General features: G+C 32.0%; 1 protein-coding gene across 6 annotated transcripts in view; it reads right to left on the minus strand.

Moving 5' to 3' along the window:
- The window catches only part of NOVA1 (NOVA alternative splicing regulator 1), a 144751-nt gene that overhangs the window by 23973 nt on the left and 95367 nt on the right, over positions 1–25411 (minus strand). For 3 of the 6 annotated variants that reach the window (XM_030854699.2, XM_060294690.1, XM_060294692.1), the window contains 2 exons: positions 12211–12377; positions 2001–2072 (listed from right to left, as the gene is read on the minus strand). In XM_030854699.2, coding sequence (XP_030710559.1) covers positions 2001–2072; positions 12211–12377 — 239 coding nt within the window. Of the gene's footprint in view, positions 1–1222; positions 1566–2000; positions 2073–12210; positions 12378–25411 lie in introns of those variants that run through there. The other 3 variants (XM_060294689.1, XM_060294691.2, XM_060294693.2) reach the window with 2 other exon arrangements.

The following is a 25411-nucleotide window of genomic DNA, read 5'->3' on the forward strand; positions in this document are numbered from 1 at the left end:
AATAGAATCTATTGGGAAATACCCATAGGGAATGAAATAATTACACACTACTAATAACATAAAGATGAAAGATAACTACAATTCCTTCAATAAATTTAAGGATTTTGTTTTGTTCTTTTATACCTTGCCTCATGTTATCCAGGAGATATTATACTTCTTTGTAGAAGAACAGAAGAAATCAAAGTATAAATAAAACACATTTAACAAACATAGCTAGAACAGTGAACAGAGTATAAAACCACAAATGACTTATTATTTCAAATGAGAAAAATATAATTAGAAAAATATAATTAGAAAAATATCCGAAGGTGGATGTAGTAACATATCTAGAGGGTAAAAGTATTATATTGTTAGTAAACTTCAACAAGTAACCTTTTTAAGAAATCATTTTATAAAAATTCATGTTCACATAAAATAAAGAAAATACAAATCTAACTTCAAAGACAAAATTATTGAGATGGTTTTTCTCTCTAGATCCAGAATGTTTTACTTTTTACGTTGAGAAAAATCATTTGTTTTTATTACTGTTGTACTCATTTGTCTTGTTTTTATTTGGAAGAGAATGAAGTACAAGAGAAACATTAAAAACATAAAGTCAGTTGTTTTCACAATAGTTTTCTATATCATGTAATTAAAGCTCATATAGGAGATAAGGTATGAGTGAAAATGTATATACACTTTTCAACTTCATGCATCAATAATACAAGCTTGGTTCTCACTTTATGTAGTACCATTACCTTCAAAGAGAAGTGCTGGGTTTCATCACTAGAGATGTGTACTTTTTTAACCAATTTATTGGGGCTAAAATGTGAGCATTATAAAGTATTTTTCTTTGAAGGGAATACTACTGCATAAAACAAAAATCAAGCTCCTACTATAGAATAACATTCTAAATGTTAGTTTTGCTTTCAGTTATTTAAAATTTTTTCCTGAGGTTGCAAAGGTATTAGAATCCATTAATGAGCAAAATAATTCTCATAGCCTTATATTAGATCATATTCAAAAGCCACATTTATAATATATTTAGCAAATATAGTTCAAAGTTAATAATTTATTAGTCAACTGTATAAAAAATATATTAAAAACATAAGCTCTTGTTTAATATTTAAATAATCCCATAAGGCCTTATATTAGTAAAAAAGTGGAAATATTAAGGAAAATAACATTTCTCACCTAAATGAAGCTCAACTCAGACAAAATGAAAATGTGTTTAATCATTTTAATAAATATATTTTTCAACATTTGTCATGTTAAAGTACAGTAAGTCTCTGAATTACACAGAATATTTTAGTGATTTCCTTAAATGTGCCAAAAATAACTACATTTTTGAAGAATGTCCTACAAATATTCAGTACCAAAACAATCAAGTCAAACTAAGATATATTTCTAATTGCAAAGTTTGCCACTCCAGCAAAGAAAATGCTATTATTAAATTCTAAGAAAGTACCATTTCCTGAGTTGTTAAACAGTATTAAAATTATCACAAATACCAATTTCCAGTTACTTTTAGATTGCTAGGAATGCTTTTCATCAAAAGTTTAAAATTGTTACACAGTAAGGCATATCTGAAATAAAAAACAAAGAAAAATGCATTCACATTTAAAGATATACCTTTGCTCAGTAAGTCATATTTATACATTTAGTTTTTACATATATGATATTCTTAACTTATACACCAAGAATCCTAGGGAGAAATAATAAGGGAGATTATAAACACCAACTCAATAAATAACCCTCAAAGCTCATAAAGTCATAATTTTAGGGGGAAAATCCAAAATTCTAGTAGTCTACCATCTGAATATATTTTTGTTATCTAAAGCTAAAAATGCATATAAATTTTCAGGAATAATTGATATTTCTTTCTCAAGTTATTTGGAATCTGTTCATGGTGCACATATGTGAATGAACGAATACATCCTTAACCCACCAGTATCTTTTTCTCCAGTGTGCAGGCAATCACCCGTGAAAAGTATGGTGTAGATGACAGGATGATACTGTACCTGATTAGCTCTGGAGGTGGTCATGGGATCAGATGGAGAGGACTTGGTGGTAGTTGGGGAAGATGGCAATGTCTGGGAATAAAGCAGTTCAGGAGCAAATCAACCTTTATAAGCCTTAAACTGATTATTTAAATAAAACAAAATAAAATAAAATGTAATATAACGAGAACAAAATCCTATGAACAAATTTTTCTCCTATTCATTCAAATTTAATGGAATTTAAGATCAATTAAGTAACTAATGCATGTAAATATGCATGCATAAGCATGTAAAAATAAATTCATGACTTGAAATCATGATGGTGACTGATAAAAATTCACATGAGTATTAAAGGTATCCTGACCATATTCATGAATAGTAGTCTCTTTTCTTTCCCTCTTGTTTTCTTGGGGGAAAAGAGATCTCAAACAAAAATTCAAGAAATTTAATGAGTAAAACTGAAAGTCATTTTCCTATCAATGAATACAGTCGGGGGTTGAAAGAAGTGGTGAAATGAAGTTTACTTTCGCATAAAAGTATCCACCTACTTAATATGTTGAACATCACCAACAAGTTGATTCCACATGAATTTAGGGTTCCATACTTAAAAGCAATTAAATTTGCTGTTCTGAGTTCTTAATATCACATTATCTTCTAAAACATTAATTTTTAATAAATTTAGAGCCCGTCTGAAAATGTAAACATTAACCTCATATTAATAAACAAGTAACTAATAGCATTTTAACAAATTGCCATAATATTTTTTATCATTTGTGTTAAACACTAAAAATTTATATAGATAAGGGGTATAATATATTATAGCGTCATCAGCCTGTGTTGAAAATAGGTACAAAAATATTAGGAATCAAATTATTGTTCATTTCATTTCTAAACACATACACAAACTATATATAAAATATGCCATATGAGACCATAATATACTTAAGATATTTTAAAAACTTCTCATGTCTAATAGAGTAACCTTAATGTGTGTGTAACATGTTAAGATGTTATCTTTTTAAAAAGGTATATTTTCACTCAGCAAATAGCATGGCTTAAGTAGCACCCTCAATAGATAATATTTCTTAATACATGAAATGGGGTAGTTTTATAGTACAGACAAAATTCTATATGGACATTATGTTTTATATTAATATATATTCATCAAAATTACTCAGATATGAGCAAAAGCATAACTTTAAAGGTTCAGCAGTGTCAGGAAAAGCAGATGAAATTACTTAATACAGTCATATTTATGCATTTAATATTTCAAAAGTCCTAATTAGGATAGAATAAAGCATTTAAGAGTAAAAGAAAGGATAAAAAATTCACAGGCTCCTGCTTAACTCACTGTTCTCAAGTAACAAAGTAAGACTGATTCTAATATCAGATCACGTTTTAAACAGTCCACTCCTCTAGGGATTCTTGATTCTTAAGTTAAAACCTAAGATACTTTGAGGAAAACTAGACTTAATGTTGAGTCATACCAAGATTTTTGTTAAATCATACTTTAAAAGGGGAGAGGAGCTACATTCAGAAGTAAAACCTCACAAAAGAAGAAAAAAACCCTTCGAATCCTTTGTTTTCTGTTTTTGCTATTTGTTAATAAATTCATTTTACAAAGTCATTTCTCCAGAGAGACTTTCATTTCCAGTCATTAATAATTGCCCTAATATTTTATTTTCCATGCAATACTATGCAGAGACATACGCTATTGACTTTGGGCTACTCTTGTACTATGAACTGAAGAGTAAAGGTTTTATTTTCCCACCTCTGGTTACAGTTGTTACTGTACAGATTTCCTGGGGGTAGTTAACATATATTTAAGAATATGTTCTTTACTAATCTCAGAGTGATTATGAGACTGCTGACTAAATAGATGTGAGATAAACCTAGAGGCCATCTATCCCAATATAGGTTAGAAGCCAATTTCATTAACCTACAGAAGCATGAGGTATGTGTGTTGGGCTCTTCTATTTGCATCAGGATAAAATCAACTTGAAGTATCACAGGTGTTCATTATGACATCCATCTTGCCCTAGAATATGAATTCTCTTGAAATATTGCAAAGAAATATGTGGAAAAAGTAGTAATATCAAGTGACTCAGAATTTGTGGTCACTAAGATTAATATTATCTTCTGTCAATTTATTCAGTATTTTTCTTTTTACTTGGCGTATATGTGAGGTATTGGGCATGTATTAATAATTGATAGAATTCATATTCATCAACATTGTCCTTAATAATTCTGATGCTGTTTCTTTCTCACAGAAATAAAAACAATAATTTTAAACTTCTAGAAAAATATTAATATGTTTAAAATCATTAAGGGTTTGGTTATTAAATATCATATTCTGATAAGTTAAGAGTTTAATGTTTTAAATAAAACGTGAAAATTAAATAAGTTTGGGCTTTAAGGGATAAGATTGTCAGAGTCTTTTGACACAGTCAATTGCAACTAAATATATTTTCTTGTTTATATTCCTAAAATAATAAACATGTAATGAAGTAAACAGGTGACGAGTTTTCTATTGATATTTATCCATTAGTCATATAGATACCCTTAAACAGAAAAAGTCTCCTTCCTTTACAAATTTAACCTATAGCAATAAAGAGAATCCAGCAAGTTTGCATTTCAGTTGATTTTTTAAATGCTGGTGGTAAAAATTGTTCTCATAAATAGATATGTGTAAATATATTAACGTACTGCCTTTAGTTTAAAAGGTTCTATTAATAGATTAAAAAACAGCTTTGATAGTTGTTCTCAACCACACAAATAGAACAGAAAAATTAGTAAGAAATACTTCAATGTACAATATGTTTGTTTCCCTAATATTTTATAAACATTTTTATTCCTATTTACTATGCAGACTAAAAGTTAAACTGGTTTCAAGTTAAAAAAAATCATTTAGTAAAACTTCTGATATATATCTGGAAGATGTAACTAACTGAATATCCATATAGCAACAATATATTAAAATATGTTATAAATAACATTTATAAAGGATATATACGGCTAAAAACTTTTTTTATATTTATATATTAGTGATTATGAAGGGCACAGGCATTTTTTAGCACAATTTTATCTTTCAAATGGAAAAGTATGATATTTTTATTTATATGACACAAATGTCTATTTAAGAATTCTGCTTTAAACGTTGAAGGCTGAATTACTTATTGCAGAAAAATCTGAAGTGGTTTATAATTTTAAAATAGTGGATCCTTTGGAATATAAAACAGTTTTTTAAAATTCAAGATTTAATAATAGTCATTTAATTAAATGTAGATTTCACTAGGCTCTTGGGAATAAGAACTAAAAAGTGATTACAAATTATGAAATGCATTCTTGTTAACAAGTGACAGTTTTACTGGACCAGAGAATATTACTATAAATAAACTCCATAATAAATAAGCTTACCTCAAGCAAATCTACAATAAAAGACTGTCAAGGTCTATTATATGTATAGTGAAAACAGCAACAAACAGCAAACTTCAATTTTAATTTGGAAGGTACTACTAGCTAACTGAGTAACATTACTTGAGTAATCGCCTTCCCAATCCTTTGTTTTCAGTTCTGTTAAATAAATCTGCATACTACTCTATAAAAAATAATAGATCAGCTATTTAAATATGTAATTGTTATCTGTGGTTTTTCATCCTGACAAGTATCCAGCATTCTCCCAATGTCTGAACTATCTGGAACCACTTAGCCCTAATATAAACTCATGTTGTCTAATTTCAAAAGGTCTTTTACAATTGATTCCTATTCCATAGCTTATATTCCTCCTAATTACTATTCTACACCTTTATCCTTCTCTTCAACCATTCAATCCCATGTATTTTATCTTCTTTTCAATTGATAGTTTTTATTACTTGAAAGAAATCATGATTTTCCAGAATGAGCTTCCTTATCTACTACAATTGGCCTCATTTCAACCTGTTCGGTTTTCCAAACCACTTTTTTCCCTATCTTCTCATTCTTTTCAATGTAGACAAAATTGTGATCTCCCGTTCAAACTTCCTACTCTTCAGGGGCTAGGACCTTAACACCCTAAACTATTATCTTTCCACCACTCCTGAGTCATTTTGTTCCCTTAATGATCTCATCTGTATTTGGCATCTCCAATTTCTCTACCTTTTCAAACTCCTTTTTATTCTTTAACATTAGCCATTCGCTCTTTAGTAGCAGGGGTTATGTGAGTCTCTCTGATCTAACTTGTATTTTACTCCTTTTATATCCACAATTTCAAGTCAGCAGTTCCCACACTTCACACTTTTTTTTTTTTTTTTACCTAACCAGCCTCTTTACCTTTAGGAAATATTATTAACAAATAACAACTTTTCTCTCAACATAGACTTGAAACTAACTTTTAGAATCTCCAATGATTTCCTATTAAAAAAATAGTTATTCTCTAATTTTTCTTTGGGTATTTGATCCTTTTTAGCATCTTTCCTTATATTGTACTTTCCTCATTTTCTCCCTTTTATCTTTATGGTTAATAAGGAGCACTTACTACGAACCAGGTATAGATCCACTCAGTTAATACTCACAATATCCTTACAGAACAGATTACTATTACTTTTCCCATGTTATAGGTAAAGAAGTTGAGGTATACAGAAGTAAAACAGCTTGTCCAAATGTACACAACTGGTAAATTAAAGAGGCAGGATTTGAAACCTGGCAATCCTATTCCAGATCCTATACCTAACCGCTATACTATAATGCTTCTGACTTAGTTAAAAAAAAAAAAAGTAACTGATTCTTTATCTCTTTTTTTCTCTCCTACAATGAAGGTGTAAGTGAAATTATCACCTATACTGCAATTAAGGATCTATATTTTCAGTTTTAAATTCTCACCTATGCTTCTATCAAAGACTACTTCAAGGAAAAAACATACTATATACAACTTATTCAACTTGCCTGAAACAAACATACAAAAATATTATCTCACATAGATGCCTGACTAAAATTCACTAGCTGCTTCCTAGAATTCAACATTTTGCTAGGCTCAAAACCACATATAGTCATTTTTAAATTTTCCTCATTATTTTAGAACTGGACTCAAACCTGTCTCAAAGCCTCACAGATTTCACTTTGAAATATCTTTTAACTTCAAGCTTTGTCTCAACTTTCACCACCAGAGGAGATTGTGTTCATCATCTTATTCTTAAAATATTCCCTGGTCTCCTAACTTCACCCTGATACAAGACTTTCTATTACAAGTGAGGTCCTCTTCTTGGAGATGCTTATTCAAGACTCTGAGAAATTCCAGAAGAGAGAAATCTATTGGATTTTATTTAATCAGCATTACTCAAACTTAGAAGTGTTAAGATCAATTACCAGTTACATTTCCTTGGGTAAGTTACTCAAATTCCTTTAAGCATCAGTTTCTATTTGTATAACATGGACTCTATACCTGCCTCAGAAGAATTTCGGAAGGATGAATGAAAGGTGATAATAAATGTAAAGTGCATAGTACAACGGCTAGCACAGAAACAGAATAAGCACCATATACATCACTGTTACCAATATTACTGATCCTTCATTCTTGACCATAAAAATGTTTTTCCTGGCAAAGATTAACATCCCCTGGATTTGCGAGTATTACATAAAAGAAGTTTTAAAAAATATTATTTTATAAACCTTCAAATCTAAAGATCTGCATAGTAGATTACTCAGTAAGTGTCATAATTCTCTTCCTCTCCTAACAATAGGTGTTCCTATAAGCACTCTAAGAATCTGTGTGGAGTTTTAGCACAGAAGAGAACAAAGGGTAGAGGTGCCTCTTTTTTTTTTTTCCATAACCTTCCAGAGAAATTAAAAGGGCTCTTTTGGAAAATATTAGGAAGAATCAGTAGTCTACAGGATACCCTTTGGCCAGACATCCAAAACTCTCCATTATCTGGTCCCACATGGCTTATCTAACATTAATTTCCTCTAAACTACAACACAGATATTCCACTTCTGTCAAGATAATCTCTTTACTATTTAACAATTATGATGTCTTTCTCCTCAAATCCATATTGCTTCATCTGCCTAAAATAAGCTTTTTTCTTTTTTCTCCTCTAATCAGGCAATTCCTGTACAATCTTCAAGGTCCAGTTCAAGTCTTCACCTATTTTACAAGACCAAATGTCACTCTAGCCTACATTTCTTTCACACTCCTCCAAACTTTTATACTACATTGTTTATATTGTAGTTTTGGTATATAAATACAGTTTTATATTTTTATTAGTTATTTTAAGTATTTAGGATCTCTCATAAACTAGCTTGACAGAGCAAGGGCTACATTCTAATATATTTTACAATTCACTAAGAAGGCATTTAATAAATTTATGATTGAATGAATAATGAACAAATTATGTGCTAATTTTGCCAATTTTTCATGATGAAAGTAGAATTCTTTGAGCTAAGTGAGATTTTTGGTATCTTAATTTAATTTTTACATACAAAATAATTATTTAAATGCCTATAACCACTTCTTTTTAATGTAGATTTTCTTAAAAATGCATTTGAGCCAAAGAGAAAAAAATGCTGAAAAACTGTAATAGACAAAGGAAGTTAACAAATGCCAACTATCTTACTGATTTGTTGTTTCTACCATGTTTTGGGGTTCATTTATTGACTCATTAGGTATAAACAACCATACTTAGAGGGGGATTTGAGGGACTTACAGCAACAGGAAATGTTTCAATAATCCCGTGAGGAAAAAAAAGTAAAAAGTACAAAATTCAAAACATAAAAGGTGGAAATGAAAATATGTACACCAAAAAATCTGGGCTAAGACGTGCCCCAGGAATGAGTTCAGAGCTTCTAGGTAAACAAAGTCTAAATTATTTGAAGATCACTGAAGGTCTCTGCTATTTTCATTTCCTGAAAATAAGAAATATAATGTTCTATGTTGCAATTAATATGTTTAATTTTGGCTTACTGGCTCTTGCTGCATATCTGTTTCTTAGTATACTGACTTGTGAAATGAGCACAATGGTGTTATGTACCTTATCATAATCTTCTGATATTAAGGCTATAGAACAGAGGCTACATACTTTGATTATTCAATAAATATTATTATTATTGTCATTTTGAATATATAAAATATTGGAGTCCCTCTCTATTAGCAAATATATATTTGATTTAAATAAAACAAACAAACCAAAAAACACATTTGAGAATAAAGAAGTGAATAGTTCACATCTAATATCTAAATTGGATGTAAGGCTGTCATGCTAGATATCATCATGCTTCCATATGAAAGACTTGTGAGACCAGTATGTACTGCTTTCCTAAGAACTTATATTTGGTTGAGATTTCATTAAGTCAATAAGGTTTCATTTGGGGAGAATATTCTGGTTCATGTAATTTATTCAGAAACCAACTGTATCTAGATCACATAATTCAGAAAATAGTATTTTATAAAAGTCATAATAATATATGGTGTAAATTCTAACTTTTAAAGCAAGTTTTATTCATTTAGAACTAACTCTGACTTCCTATTTTAAGTCCAAGTTACATATTAATTATACTTTTTGTAGTAAGCAAAATCTTAAATTATCAACCATAAAAAACAATAGATATGTAGTAACAAAAATTAAGAAAATATAATTTCAGATCCAACATTAATTCATCTCTATGCAGAAATTACATTTTCCAGTTCCAGAAATTTTTAAAACTCAAATTTTATTCTTTGCACAATCTTAACTAGAAGAAAATGTTTAAAAATATTTTAAAGAAGTTATTTTAAAAATTAACTTCAGAATTGAAGTCCAAAGGGAATGTAAATGTTATGCCATTAGTTAAGGGAAAGACTACCATTTTAAAAGAAATCTTATTATTATTCTATGTACTCAAATATAAAAAAATATATAAACATTATATGAAATACATTTTTATCTATTCTAGTGTAAAATAATTTATTTTAGAAATAATTATTTTATACTGGATTACCAGCATAATTTCTTCAGAGATAAAAGCATGGTAATTTAAATTTATATACTTCACTTACTATTTAGACAATGATCCAACAAAAAGTATTACATTGTAAAACAGGATACCTAGAAAGTTAGAGAATCCGAAATTTAGAGTATAAATAACTCTGTTGATCTACAGTATGATAAATCTCTCTTCCAGATTTTTTGAGTAAATTTTTCAAATTTTACATTTATAAGAAACTGTTTAAGTATTAAATATGTTACCCTACTAGATGCAGTGTACTTCTTAATAAATCTTTTAAAATGATACTCTATTTCACATTTATTACATGAAAATATTAATCAATAATAATTTCAATGCCATGAATGTCTACAAAGCTTACAAATGAATGCAAATACACAAAAGTAAATCAATCACCATTATTTTTTACCACTTATCTTGAATTTAAATAATATTATCTGAACAAGGCAAATAAAAATAGAAATGAACCCAACATTTTAAAATTCTGGCTTTCATAAATTTTTACTGAGACTGGATATACGACAACCTATAAATCTCATATCACCATAGAGAAAATTAAAGTTTCAACAATGACTCACAGACTATTATTTGATGGTACTAGCTATTTAGTATTACAAAAATAATAAAAATTCATTCATATCATTGTCCTGAATATATTGCCAGTGATGTAGTACTCAAAGTATATTTTATGTTTTACTTTTTTTAAAAAAATCAAGATATTCACTGCCTTCCCTAAATGTTTGAACTTACAGAACTTACAAAATAAAGGGGAGAAGTAATAGGCTGGATTAAAGCAGAAAATCAATAAACCTTCAATGGCACTTCAGTGCCAACTCTGTAAATTCTTAGACCCAGGTGATTGTAACCTAGAGGTCTTTAAACTCATATTTTTAGAATTTGGATAAAATCATGGTACCACTTTCAAGGCATCAGTTTTTAAATTATCCTTTGTATTCACCTAGCACAGATAAAATAAACATTTCAAAACTATAAATGGCTGTGAAGAATAAAAATATCTACCTGTGTTTAGAAGTTTAAAACATTTACATTCTGCCATGTATAAACTAAAAGATACTTCCTTGAAAAGTTATAAAGGGTTACAAATTAAACTATTTTGACACTGACAAAGAGTATAAAATGAACGATTTTATATGGAATAACAACTACCTACTCATGATTTAAACATGGAAGGACTTTTTAAAATGGTAATTAAAAGAAAATTGAGTCTTGGCCCATAATTTGAAAATATATTACCTAATTATTAATTGCTATGTTTGTATTTAATTAGACAGCCTTATATTTATCAATATATTGGTAAAATTATAATAGATTCATAACACTGCCTAGTATAAAATATTTTTTTTCAATTCAGAAACATGAAATTAATAAGATTTTGAGCTACATTTCAAATTTATTACAATGAACATATTCTGTGAACTAATGAATAATACATTTCTTTTGAAGTCTATCAATATGATCACAAATTAAGCAGCTAATTATAAAAGGGCAAATGCAGAAACATTATAAACATAAAGTGTCAAATAATTTTGAGGATTTAAACGAGGTTGAGGGGAAGAATTCACCTTATTTAACATTAAAGAATGTCATTTTTTTCCTACATCATGTCAGCCATTATTCAATCTTAAGAACTCACATTGTCTTTTATCAAGTAAAATTTTTGTTACAGAAAATCCCACACATTAAAAATAAACATTGGCCCTTTATGACATATATATAAATACTACACAAGTTATACAGAACATAATAGCTGATTTGTAACAAAGAACTATTTGCTAGGTACAACAGTTTACTTATACATATTTGTTGATAAAAAATGTTGAACATGACAAATTAACAAAACAGGAGTTTATATGCATAATAACTATACTAAAGGCTAAAAATATTATTAAGAATATGGTATTAGGAATTTTGAGAATATAGTTTCAATGTTTATACTTTATTTAAAAAGTGATATTATTTTAAATAGATTAAATTTCTATAAATTAATCAAATTTGTGTCTATAATTTTTTAAAGGGCACCATAAAAGAAATGAGTCACATAATCGCTCCTCAGTGTAACACTAATAAATGAGTAATTCAATTATCTGATCAATCTAAAGAAGAGACTCTGACAGTCTTTAAATAAATAAAAGACAACTCTGTTATGTTTTAAGTATTACTTAGAAAAAAACTTTATATGCTAAAACTTTAAGGCTTCTTTTATAAGGAATTCATACTACACTGTGGATGTTAGTCTTTGATTTCCCAACTAAACACTCACTTGTTTGATGCGATCTGGGTTAACGGTGGTCTGGGGTTGTAGAATGCTGACTGGTTCTGTCTTGGCCACATTTTGGGGCATTTCTCGAATTTTTTCTGCAATGAATCCATGAACTGCATTCAGTGCTTCAACTGTTCCCTGGATCAAGCACACTCGTTCAGTAGTACCTGTGGATAAAAGATTAATTTTCAGAAAACTTCCCTTCTTACTTTGTATGTTCTTCAAAAATGCTGTATAGAGGTTCCTTAAAAAACTAAAAATAGAACTACCATATGACCCAGCAACCCCACTACTGTGCATATACCCTGAGAAAACCATAATTCAAAAAGAGTCATGTACCACAATGTTCAGTGCGGCACTATTTACAATAGCCAGGACATGGAAACGGAAACAACCTAAACGTCCATCAACAGATGAATGGATAAAGAAGATGTGGCATATATATATACACAATGGAATATTACTCAGTCATTAAAAGGAACAAAATTGAGTTATTTGTAGTGAGGTGGATGGACCTAGAGTCTGTCATACAGAGTGAAGTAAGTCTGAAAGAGGAAAACAAATACCGTATGCTAACGCATATATATGGAATCTAAAAAAATGGTACTGATTAACCTAATGGCAGGGCAGGACTAAAGACGGAGACATAGAGAATGGACTTGAGGACACGAGTGGTGGGGGAAGGGGAAGCTGGGACAAAGTGAGAGAGTGGCATGGACATATATACACTATCAAATGTAAAGCAGATAGCTAGTGGGAAGCAGCTGCATAGCATAGAGAGGTCAGCTCGGTGCTTGCGAAGACCTAGTGGGGTGGGATAGGGAGGGTGGGAGGGAGGCTTAAGAGGGAGGGGATATATGTATGTATATGGCTGATTCACTTTGTGAATGGCTGATTCTGTTCTGTACAACAGAAACTAACACAGCACTGTGAAGCAATTATACTCCAATAAAGATGTGTACCTAATTAAAAAAAAAGGATGATATACTAATGCCAATAAAATAATGTAAAATGTAGAACTCTAAATCCCCAAAAGGGTCAGCAGAGCCAGAAATCCTGAGAAGTTCTGAGTATATCATTCATTCACTGATATAACCAATACTTACTGAGCACGTATAAAAGAACTTTGGGTTAGAAACTGGTAACACAGATGTGAAGATCTATGCAGCCAACTTTCAAAGCACATACTCTTATGGGCAAAAAACAGACATCAAGCCAGAGAATTACAAGATACTATGATATGAAAAATAATGGAGGTGTCTACATGGGCAGCACATACGGTTGGTCTACAGTAAAAACATCATTTAAATCAGTGGGGAGAAGGAGTCTTAGAAAGTTTACATAGTAGGTAAATTTCTGAATTTTTACCACCCTTTATTCACTTACCCTGTTCTTCTTTTAATCACAGCAACAATGCTATTTGACATTTTGTATTTGTTTATTTTTTTACTTTTCTACTAGAATGCAAGCTCTAGGAGGACAGTTAATTAGTCTGTTTTGTTTTGTGCTATAGTCTCCCCAAAGCCTAGAGCAGTCCCTGGCACATGACAGGTCCATGACAAATATTTATTGGAAAATGAATCAACCCTGCTTTTACTGATTATGTAATTTTAAAAAGATATAATATCATAATTAAAAACATTTTAAACTATTTTTAATTTGAAATTGATGAATAATTGATAAAGATACTATTAATATTATTTGCTTCATATCTGGTGAACAAAATGTAGACACATGATGTGAGACAAGACTAAAATGAAATTGGTTGGGTCTGATACACAGGTCCTTTAACCCATTTCATACTTTACAGATATACCTGAAGGCAATAAAAACAAATGATTAGCTTTTCAGACTATTTTGAGCCTCCCTGCAGCATCCTGATATTAAACTGTAATCTTCTGCTGAGCAGCCCAACACAACAAGCATATAAACTTCTCAGACGTAACTATTCTTTTACTAAACAGTTATCAAAAAGTCAAAAGAATGGTATTTTTAAATTTATAAAATATTTGTTTTTGAACTAATATGAAAACTTCCAAGTACTTAGCATGTATCCTCTTCATACCACAGTTTCAAAATTCTAAGCCACTCTATAAAATATTTTTAAAGTACATTTTGAAGGACAAAAGTGTGAAACTACACATTAAAAAAACTGCATGGAGTTTACTGCTTTAAGGATTAACTGCCACATAAACCATTTTCTTAGCAGTTTTAAATGTTTAAAAGAATAGTAAAATTTTATCATTCTTACCTTTAGAAAATTAGATCACAAGAATTAGGAGGAGAAATAAAATAATATTATATGAATAATATTATATGAATCCACCTAAATTAAACTTTCCTGTTTTAAACAATGAAGATGCAAATTTATGAAAAGCTACCATTTCCTAATTTGTACAAAATATTTCAATAGAGAGCAATATCTTTCAATTGTAAGGATGGAGACAATCTGAAAAACATACTGTGAGTGTGAAAGCTTAATATTTCCTGTTTCTCCTAATCAGCTTTTCTCATCCTTGAATATCTTTATATATCTATTCCTGGGTAAAACGATCTAGTTTATTAGGGATACTCTAGGGAGTCTTTACAAGGTTGTATTAATTGTCCAATAACTGACTAGAAAGGATGAGAACTGATCAATGTAGCTCATGCAAAGTGTTCTCATGGAAGTCAGCAGACAATACAAAACACCGATCAGATTACATTCCTGCTTTTGGAGGCAACTACGGAGTGCTCTTTTGGGAACGCCAAGACAGAAAAGGAAATCAGTCAAACCTCAACAGAGATTTGTAAAAAATAAAACATGGTGCTAAGTAACTAAAGGGACTATATAATCCATATTGCTTTTAAAATTCAAATTTAACAGAATACATACTGTGTCAGACAACACAATAACCCCAATACTCTTCAGACTGTATGACTAACAAGTAGTAAATGGAAATCACTGAGCCATAAAGAAATATGATTGTCTAAAACTAAATTTCACATAGCATGTATGAGACAATTTGGAGATAGTTTACAGGTCCAAAGTTGCAATAAATATTCTTTCAAGATTAAACTATACCACTACCATTAGAACTACTACAAAAAAAAAAAAAAGGAAATTGTAATTCCACCAATGGGAACTGCTGCAATCCTCAGAAGAGATGCTGTCATATTCTTCTACTGACCTCTAAAGGACTTTTCACTTAGGTAACACAAAACTATAATTTTTAGGAGAAAGTCACAAAGAGGGAAGACTGTCAGGTATATGACCAAACTGTGTAACAAAAATTAGCCTATAAATCATAAAAGTTGCTGGTTTTTGTCATTTTACAGGCTTTTAGGGCCCATTAGTGTCTAAACTGAACTGCGAGTTATTTATCATTTTGTTTAACAGCAGCATTTACTTCTCTTTGCAACAGACTAGCACCAAAAGCTGAAAAATTACATAAAAGTATATGCTTATATTTTTTATAATGTAAAGATACAGGTGTATAAGACACCATTAATTTTAAGGGAGAAATTAGAAAAAATTTAAAAATCCCTAACAAGTAGGGTCAAATATAGGCAGTGAAATTCAAAATAGCTTTAAGTTCCTACTTCACATGCAATATCATCAACTGAATATGCATGTTTCTAAAATTAGGTACAATTATAAGATTCCAAAGTAAAATTCTGATACACATTTAATAAAATAAATCCACTCTGTGCTACTATAACCTTGGACAAGTCGCTTAAACTGTTCCTCCTCCTACCTAAGGCATTCTATCACCTGTGCAGTGGACCCCATCCCCTCTTAACTACCAAGTCCAGTGTTTCTCCAGGTATCATAATTTTTCCTTTTCTATTAGATCATGCCCATCAGCAGAAAAACATGTTATAATTTCTTCAATTTTTAAAGATCCCTCCTTTATGACAGAAATAGAAAATTATCCTTCGGTAAAGCAAATGAAATAACTGATTTAGGCAAAGGTCATAAAATCATAAGATGAAAGGTTAATGGGCAAATTTCAGTGGAAACATCTGGCAGTCACCAACTGACTTCACTGATCAACATTAGCATAACTAAGAGTGTGAAAATCAAACATACGCCTCTTGTCGTGATGCAATATGAAGCAGAGGCCACCAACTATAAAGTATGTATCCCAAAATAGCTGAACCTAAATCTAATCAAACATTTAGCACTATGTAACAGCTTACAAATAATATTGAAAAGGGAGAAATAAATTAGATGACCCATGAAGAAGAAAAGATACAAATCAAGAATGTAAGACAGGCTACAGGACAATTAATCTAGTTTCATCAATATAGGAAAGACTGTTCTCTAGACTTAAAGAGTCTTAAAAGATACAACGATCAAATGTGAATCAGAATTTGGATCTAAATTCAAACAACTTTTATTTTAAACATAATTGTGGCAATCTCATAAAAACTGGGTATTAAATAGTATCAAAGAATTACTGTTAATTTTAATAGGTGTGATTACGGCATCAGGTTGTGTAAGAAAGTGCCTTTTCTCTCTTTTTTAGATGCATATTGAAGTATATACGGCTAAAATGACTGGGATTTGCTTCAAAATATTTTTGCAACAACAATGAGTAAATGAAATACGTATGCCAAAATCTTGATATTATTAACAAACATGAAAGAGGTTCTTTCTTCTATGTATGTTTGAAATTTTTATAATAAAAGAAAAACACTTTAAAGCCCTCCCTGACCTCATACCCGTCTTCTGGTTACAGCTCAATTTCCTTATCCCTCAAAATTCCTTGAACAATTTATATAGATATATCTCTTCTTTCTACTTCTTCACTACCCATTCCTTTTTTTCTTGACTCTACTCCAATATGGCTTTTGTGCCACCACTCAACTAAAACCACTTATCACAGCCATCCATACCTTGGTAAATCCAATCTTCATGTCTTTACATTGTCTGACCCATCAGCAGCATTTGACATAGTTGACCAGTCTGTTCTAAAAAAACTTCATTTGGATTTCAGGATACCATATGGCCCTCATTTAATTCAATTCATTCATTCATTTGACAAAAATCTATTGATTCCCCACTAAATGTTAAGTATTGTACTAGATACAGCAATGACCAAACAGACAAACCTGCTTTCATGGAGTTCTTACTCTAGTTCATGCAGACAGATACTATACATAAAACAAATAAAAAATGTATAGAGAGAGTATGAAATGAAATTAGTACTACAGAAAAAGTTTGAGGACAATACCAGGATAAGGAAAGACAAAAATAAAGTATAAAAGAGACCTTGTCTGTCATGTTCACTACTGTAATCTCAGTGTCTGGAATAGTGCCTGGCACACTGTATACACTCAAGAAGTATTCTTTGAATAATGCATAACTCCCTGAGTCTAATTTTCTTACCTGTGAATTGAAAACATACGATTGACTTTAAGACCTTTTTACCTATAAAATGTCTATAAAACCAGTAAGCCTCTTTGGGTTTACAAGATGAGTCAATGTATGTACAGATGAGATATATTTTGGGAAATGATTTAAAAAACTATAATAAGTTAAAAATTATAATGTCAATAAAAAGGATACTTGATTTTAAAAAAGATTTGAGAAAGGTAATAGGAAAAATAATGAATAGCTCAGTAGTTTTTTTCTTCCTAGAATAGAAAAGTAAACTCTAAAAATGTAATCTACCTAAAAGAATAAAGTTAAGGGAAAAAAAAAGAATGCTTTTTGCTGTATAAAATACAGTCTAGGGTTTCTCTGGTGGCGCAGTGGTTGAGAGTCCGCCTGCCGATGCAGGGGACATGGGTTCGTGCCCCGGTCCGGGAAGATCCCACAAGCCTCGGAGCGGCTGGGCCAGTGAGCCATGGCCGCTGAGGCTGCGCGTCCTGAGCGTGTGCTCTGCAACGGGAGAGGCCACAACAGTGAGAGGCCCGCGTACCGCAAAAAAAAAAATACAGTCTAAAACTTCTTAGATACCTGAGACCTATTTCAACCAGAATGAGTCTGGTTTAGAATAATGGGTATATACTAACAATCTGATCCACTTATTTCCAATGGTCAACTATAATGAAAATTAGCAAACATTTTGTTTGGATGTAAGAAAATGCATCAGTTTATACTCCTACTGAGAATATAACTCAGTATCTTATGATAAGATATTTCTTTAGGAAATATTAGTGTCAAGTCTAGAGTAAGAAATTTGGTTGAATGAATATCAGTGAAACATTGAAAATGAAAAATACCAAAAATCTAGCTGAATATTAATAATTCTATGACAACCTATAGGCAATGTTGTTTGGCCTCAAAAAGAACTAAGAAAATGGAAATGCCAATTAACTCTGCAATAGGCAAAAACTGAAGTTTAAAACAAAACATGATATATAATTTTTAGAGTAAGATAGCAGCTACTTATAGCACTGAGAAATTACTAGATCTGGATAGCTAATACTCTGAATTGATAGGGTTTATTTTTTTCAACAAAACATTTAGCTTCTACCATTTTTAAGAAATATCTCCCAATTTGCTACATATTTTCAAATACATTTAACATTTCCATAATACTTGGGAAAAGCTATATAGTTCCGGACAGTAATAAAGTGGCAAACTCAAGATTTCTTTGGCTATGTATGTCTATTTATCCTTATAGAAATGGTGCTCTGTGATTGGTATTTGTTCTTTTAGTTTTCATATTCTTTTCCTTACTGCCACTTATCCCTGCTGTTTGTTGGTACATCTGATTCCAGCAGGCTCCTCTCTTTACTTCTACTTTGCTGCTTCTAGTCCTCAATGGCTGGATAACCAGCTAAGCAAGGTTGTTGAAACTATATAAACTAGCAATAGACAGATACTTGGTGACAACCATAGGGGATGGTTGACCTCTGTGAAATCTATTCTGGCTTTGTTCCCCTTTATTTCTGAATCTGAGGCCAGTATCAATAGGCAAAATGTTCCTTTAATGCCTCCTTAAGGTTTAAAAGTGCATGTAGGTTTTATTTTTAAAACTAAAATAAAGAGTATAATTTTTTAATGAATAAAGCGATTTACAGTAATTCTTTATTCTCAATCTATAATCATGGTAATCTAATTATGTGAATGTCTTTGTGGTTTAAAAAAAGCAAAAACATTAGCTCATTAACTGTCCTTTAGTTTAACTATTAAGAGTAAAGTATAGAGTATCAATCATTAGTAATAATATTTATTACAAATTTCAGGTTAGAACAAAATATAAATTATTTAAAAAGAGAATAAAAGTATATATAATATATAATTTATAATACATATATTTAATATTTTATTAATATAATTATGTATTATACAATGTATTATATGGTATCTCACATTTAATGTTCACAATTACCAAGGCAGATAATATTTTCTTCAACTTACAGGTAAAGAAGTGAAGGCAGCTGAGCCAAGGAAACGTAACTAACAAATGCAGAGAGAAGATTTTGTCAAATACCATATTCTTTCCATTACAACACATACCTTCTGAAAATGTAATGTTAGGCTAGCTACCAAATTACATCCTTTTAAGAAAGTCACATATGTTTCAGCCTGATGATGGAAAAATAATTTTCACCCAAGCTTGATAATTTTTTTAAATGCATTGAGTCATACTATTAATATCACTTCACAGATTTATCTCAAATCTGGCATAAAATGAAAGAAAAGACTGACCCTTCTTACAGAGAAGAGACCACCATAGGAGGTGGTTAATAATTGTGTGGGCTATTAGCAAAGTTTTTAAAACAAATTTTCAGATCAACAAAAGCACTTAGAAAAACTGCCATAAAAAGTAAGTTCAATTTGTAATTGCAGCTTTTATAACATTGTACAGTTTTGCACATTTGATAAAGCTTCCCCCTACTCTACAATTACTAAGGGAAAAATATACTATTTCAAGAAGAGGGTTTTTTTAGAAAAGGAAATCATAGGAATTGACATCTCATAATACAAAGTAATAATCGCTTTTCTTCTTCTGGTGATTAACTCTCTACACAATCATGTCTCTACTTCTAAACTGTAAAAATCTGTAGGGGGCCATCATAACATGTTTTAGTCCCAAATCAATAGAGTGAAGCTTGAGTATCTGTTTATAGAACATGCTTTAACATTAAAATAGACTCAATTAAGCCAAAGGATGAAAGTATACTTTTCAGAAAACTCTAAAAGTACTCATATTCTTCAAAGAAGTTAAGATGAAACAATGAATGACAGAGTAGATGTCCAGCTTCTCACTCACTCAGTCTCTGTCCTATGCATGCAAATGGCATACTCATTTACTTTTAAGTAGCAATTCCCACAGAGTAACATCAGGAGCTTAGGAGACTCGAAGTTCTCAAGAACTGTGAGGTTTGAAAGCAGACATATCTGAAAATTCTAAATAATTGTAATTCATTTCCAGTTAACTTCTGAGGTCATGCAAAAGATCCTACTAATAGTTATGATGATGACTAGTTGTTCGTTCATCTTTAGCACAGGTTTATGCTACGTTCAGAATTATAGTAATCCTGGGATGGAGGACAAGATGGCAGAGTAGAAGGACCTTGAGCTCATCTCCTCTCACGAGCACACCAAAATCACAACTGCTGAACAACCATTGACAAAAAAGACTGGAACCTACTAAAAAAGATATTCTACATCCAAAGACATAAGAAGAAACCCAACAAGATGGTAGGAGGGGTGCACTCATGATATAATTAAATCCAATACCCCCCTGGGTGGGCAACCCACAAACTGGAGACCAATTATATCGCAGAAGTTCTCCCACATGAGCGACAGTTCTGAGCCCCATGTCAGGCTCCCGAGCCTGGGGGTCTGGCATCAGGAGAAGTCCCCAGAGCATTTGGCTTTAAAGACCAGTGGGGCTTGAGTGCAGGAGCTCCACAGGACTGGGGAAACAGAGACTCCACTCTTGGAGGGCATACACAAGGTCTTGTGCACACTGGAACCCAGGGCAAAAGCAGTGATTTCATAGGATCCTGGGCCAGACCTACCTGCTAGTCTTGAAGGGTCCCTTAAGGAGGTGGGGGGAGTGGCTGTGGCTCACTGTGGGGACAATGACACTGGTGGTGGAGGTACTGGGGAATATTCATCAGCATGAGCTCTCCTGGAAGCCACCATTTTGGCACTAAGACCTGGCCCCACCCAGCAGCCTGTAGGCTCCAGTGCTGGGATGCCTCAGGCCAAACAACCAACAGGGAGGAGACACAGCCCCACCCAGCAGCAGACAGGCTGTCTAAAGACTTCCTGAACCCAGTCATCTCTAGACACACCCCTTGGCATTGCCCTGCCCACCAGAGGGTCAAGACCCAGCTTCACTCACCAGTGGGCAGGCACTGGCTCCTCCCACCAGGAGGTCTGCACAAGCCTCTAGACCAGCCTCACCCACCATGGCACAGACATCAGAGGCAAGAAAACTATAACCCAGCAGCCTGTGGAACTAAGTCCGAAAACACAGATCAGAACCTATCCTGGGACCAGCTGGTCCCTGGCCCTTGGGTGACAAGAGGGGAGTGTACTGCTGGGACACATAGGACATCCTTTACAGAGGGCCACTTCTCTAAGGTTGAGAAACATAACTAACCTTTCACATACATAAAAATACAAATAGAAATTTAGACAAAATGAGACAGCACAAGAGTATGTTCCAGACGAAGAGGAACAGAACTAGCAATCCTAGTTTGGTCGACATTATTACTTTTGACTTCCATTATGGATTATAGGAATATAAAAACTGCCATGACTACATTTTATTTAAAATGTAATCACATTTTTATAAGTATATATAAAATAGACTTCCTGACTTTGCCTCCACTCCCAATCAGTGTCAACATTTTTGACACTAATTTGTACTCTTAAATTTCTGCTATAAGAAAAATGGCGCTTGGCATTTTTCTAGCTATTCCTTACAGACTGGTAGGAATTCACTTGCAGAATTTTGTGAACCACGCTTGGAAGCTGGGGACACAACTTGCAACAAACATGTGATCTCAGATCAAGCTCAGAAACTCAAAGTGTGACCAGTGGTGGCATGCAGAGCTAATCAAAGTCATTCAAAAGTCAGGAGCAAAACATACCACTAGACATGCAGCAGAGTAACCAGATCTGAAGAGTGCTGCTGCTATAAGCTGACAAGAAGAAGATGAGCCATCTCTGGTGATAGCCCCACTCCTACCATATGACGTAAGTTATTACCTTCAGAGCCAATAGAGATTAATGCATTAGCAAATCCAATATGAAAGCAAAGCCCACATTTGCATAGAGTTTGAATTATTCAAGTCAAAGAATGATAACAATTGTTATACAGTTGAGCATATGCACCATATCAAATGAACACAGAGGAAGCATGAAGATTTGTGACCCATTAAGTTGCTGGGAGAAGGAATATGGAAAGGTAAATTTGTAAAGTTTGGGAAAATGATAAAAATTTCAAGAGTACATGTAACCTTTTATTTTTAAAATTATTACGTTAAAGGTATTTAAAATGTATTAATTGTGGCAGTTTTATATACGCTGAGTTAATATAAAATGACAAAATATTTTTAAATTGTAAATTATACATAACAAAAAATTTGCCATCTAAACCATTTTTAATCACAGAATTCAGTGGCATTTACTATATTCACAAGGTTGTACAAATATTACCACTATTTCCGAAATTATTTTATCACCCCAAACACAGAATCTGTAACCCTTAAGAAACAAATCACCATGTCTTCCCTATATCCCCTAGTAACTTCTAAACTTTCTGTTTCTATGAATTTGCCTATTCTAGATATTTCATATAAAGGGAATCATACAATATTTGTTTTTTTGTATCTGACATTTTATTTAGCATAATATTTTATTCATTCATGTTGAAGCATATACCAGAACTTCATTCCTTTCTGTGGCTGAATAATTTTCCACTGAGTATATATAAAACATTTTGTTTATCCATTTATCTATTTACGGACACTTGTTTTTACCTTTTGGCTGTTGTGAATAATGCTGCAATGAACATTAGTGTACAAGTATCTGCTTAGGTCCCTCTTTTTCAGTTCTTTTGGGCATATATCTAGTAGCAGAGTTGCTGGGTCATATGGTAATTCTATATGTAGCTTTTTGAGGAGCAGCTAAATTGTTTTCCACAGCAGCTGCACCATTTTACATTCCCACCATCAATGTACAAGAGTTCTAATTTCTCTACCTCCTCAATAACGCTTGTTATTATTATTTTTTAATAATAACCATTCTAATGAATGTGAGGTGGTATCTCATTGTAGTTTTGATTTGCATTTCTCTAATGACTAATGATGTTGGGTATCTTTTCATTGCTTATTGGCCATTTGTATATTTTCTGTGGAGAAATGTCTATCACACTCTTTGCCCATGGTTTCTTTTGGTTGTTTGTCTTTTTGTTGTTGAGTTTTAGGAGTTCTTTATATATTCTAGATATTAAAGCCTTATCATATAATTTGCAAATACCTTCAGATAGATGGGTTTATTTCTGGACTCTCAATCATACTCTATTAATCTATATGTCTATCTTTATGTAAGTACCACACTGTTTTGATTACTGTAGCTTTGTAGTAATTTTTGAAATCAAGAAATGTAAGTCCCCAAATTTGTTCTTTTTCAAGACTGCTTTGGCTATTCAGGGTCCCTTGCATTTCCATATGAATTTGAGGACTGGGTTTTCCATTTCTACAAAAAAGGCTGTTGGAATTTTAATAGGTATTTAATTGCATGTGTAGATTGCTTTGGGCAGTACTGGTATCTTAACAATACTAAGTCTTCTTACCCATGAACATGGGATGCTTTTCCAATTATTTATGTCTTCTTTAATCTTTCATCTCCTTAGTTAAATTTACTCCTAGGTATTCTTTTGTTTTAGATGCTATTGCAAATGAAATTGTTTTCTTAATTACCTTTTGGGATTGTTCCTTGTTGGTATATAGAAACACACTGAATTTTGTGTGTTGATCTTATACCCTACAATATTACTGAACTTGTTTATTAGTTCCAGTAGTTTTCTTATAGATTCTTTGGGGTTTTCTACATATGGGATTATGTCATCTACAAACAGAGATAAATTTTATTTCTTCCTTTCCAATTTGGATACTCTTTAAAAATTTTCCCTGTTCAATTATTCTGGCTAGAACTACTTGCACAGTGTTGCAGAGCAGTGGAGAAAGCAATTGTTCTTGATTTTATTTGGGGGAAAGCTTTCAGTTTTTCATTTCTGAGTGTGATGTTAGATGTGGGTTCCATAAATGCCCTTTATCGCATTGGAAAAAAAATGGCAATATTTTGTCAGGAAAGAATATACAAATCTACCACGAATACATCTTGTCAGTCTATACTCTCCCTGTGCATTACAGTTTTCCTATGATCATGATGCTGAGAACAAGCAGCACAATATCTTATTTAAATAAATAGTTTCAGCATGCCACAATATATTTAGAGAGAAATGTGACTTTGGGGATCAAGGTGAGGCTCAGAAGTTCTTCAGAGTTCTCCAGCTCACTTGCCAAAAGTTATTTTTGTATCCTCTGATGTGAACAGACAACAGAGTATCTTATCACTTCATTTTTTTCAATATGAAGTATTAATTATAAACTAAAGAATATCAGAATATATTAGTTATAGGAGATAAAAGCGATATATGAAAATAGATCATACATCTAACACCAGTTCGACTGTAGCTTAAAACTGGTGGCTACTGTTCAGATGAGTTTCTGTGATATCACGAACCAAATTTAATTGACCTACCTATTATACTCTTAGTTTTAAAAATATGTCTCAGAAAATGGCAAAATTGTGTTTCTATAGTAATTTTTTATAATTCTAATTTTTGTTTCATATAACCCTTTCTCTTTGTCTCTATTATTCTGGATTATTAAAATATTATGGATAAGACCTGTCAACTGGAAGAATTCCAGACTAGATGTTATCTGTAACAGAGGGTGACTGTCAGACATACTCATGTACATTCATAGTAATACATAACTTTCCATTGGTTTAAATATCGTGACCCTCAGGCTAGTCCTTTTGACTTATAATCCACTTGAAGACAGATCCTTGGACTCTTGGTCGCCCACTGGCCTCTGATCCATGTGAGGACAGATGACTGGCTCTCTCTCTGTCATCCTCTGGCCTCCTTTCCTTTAGAAGGAATCTCTGAGTCTTTGGTTTCCTGTCCACTCTCTGGCCTCCTGCCCTTACTCATTAACCTACCCACGTAAA

The sequence above is a fragment of the Globicephala melas genome, chromosome 2, assembly GCF_963455315.2.
Source record: "Globicephala melas chromosome 2, mGloMel1.2, whole genome shotgun sequence".
Taxonomy (NCBI): domain Eukaryota; kingdom Metazoa; phylum Chordata; class Mammalia; order Artiodactyla; family Delphinidae; genus Globicephala; species Globicephala melas.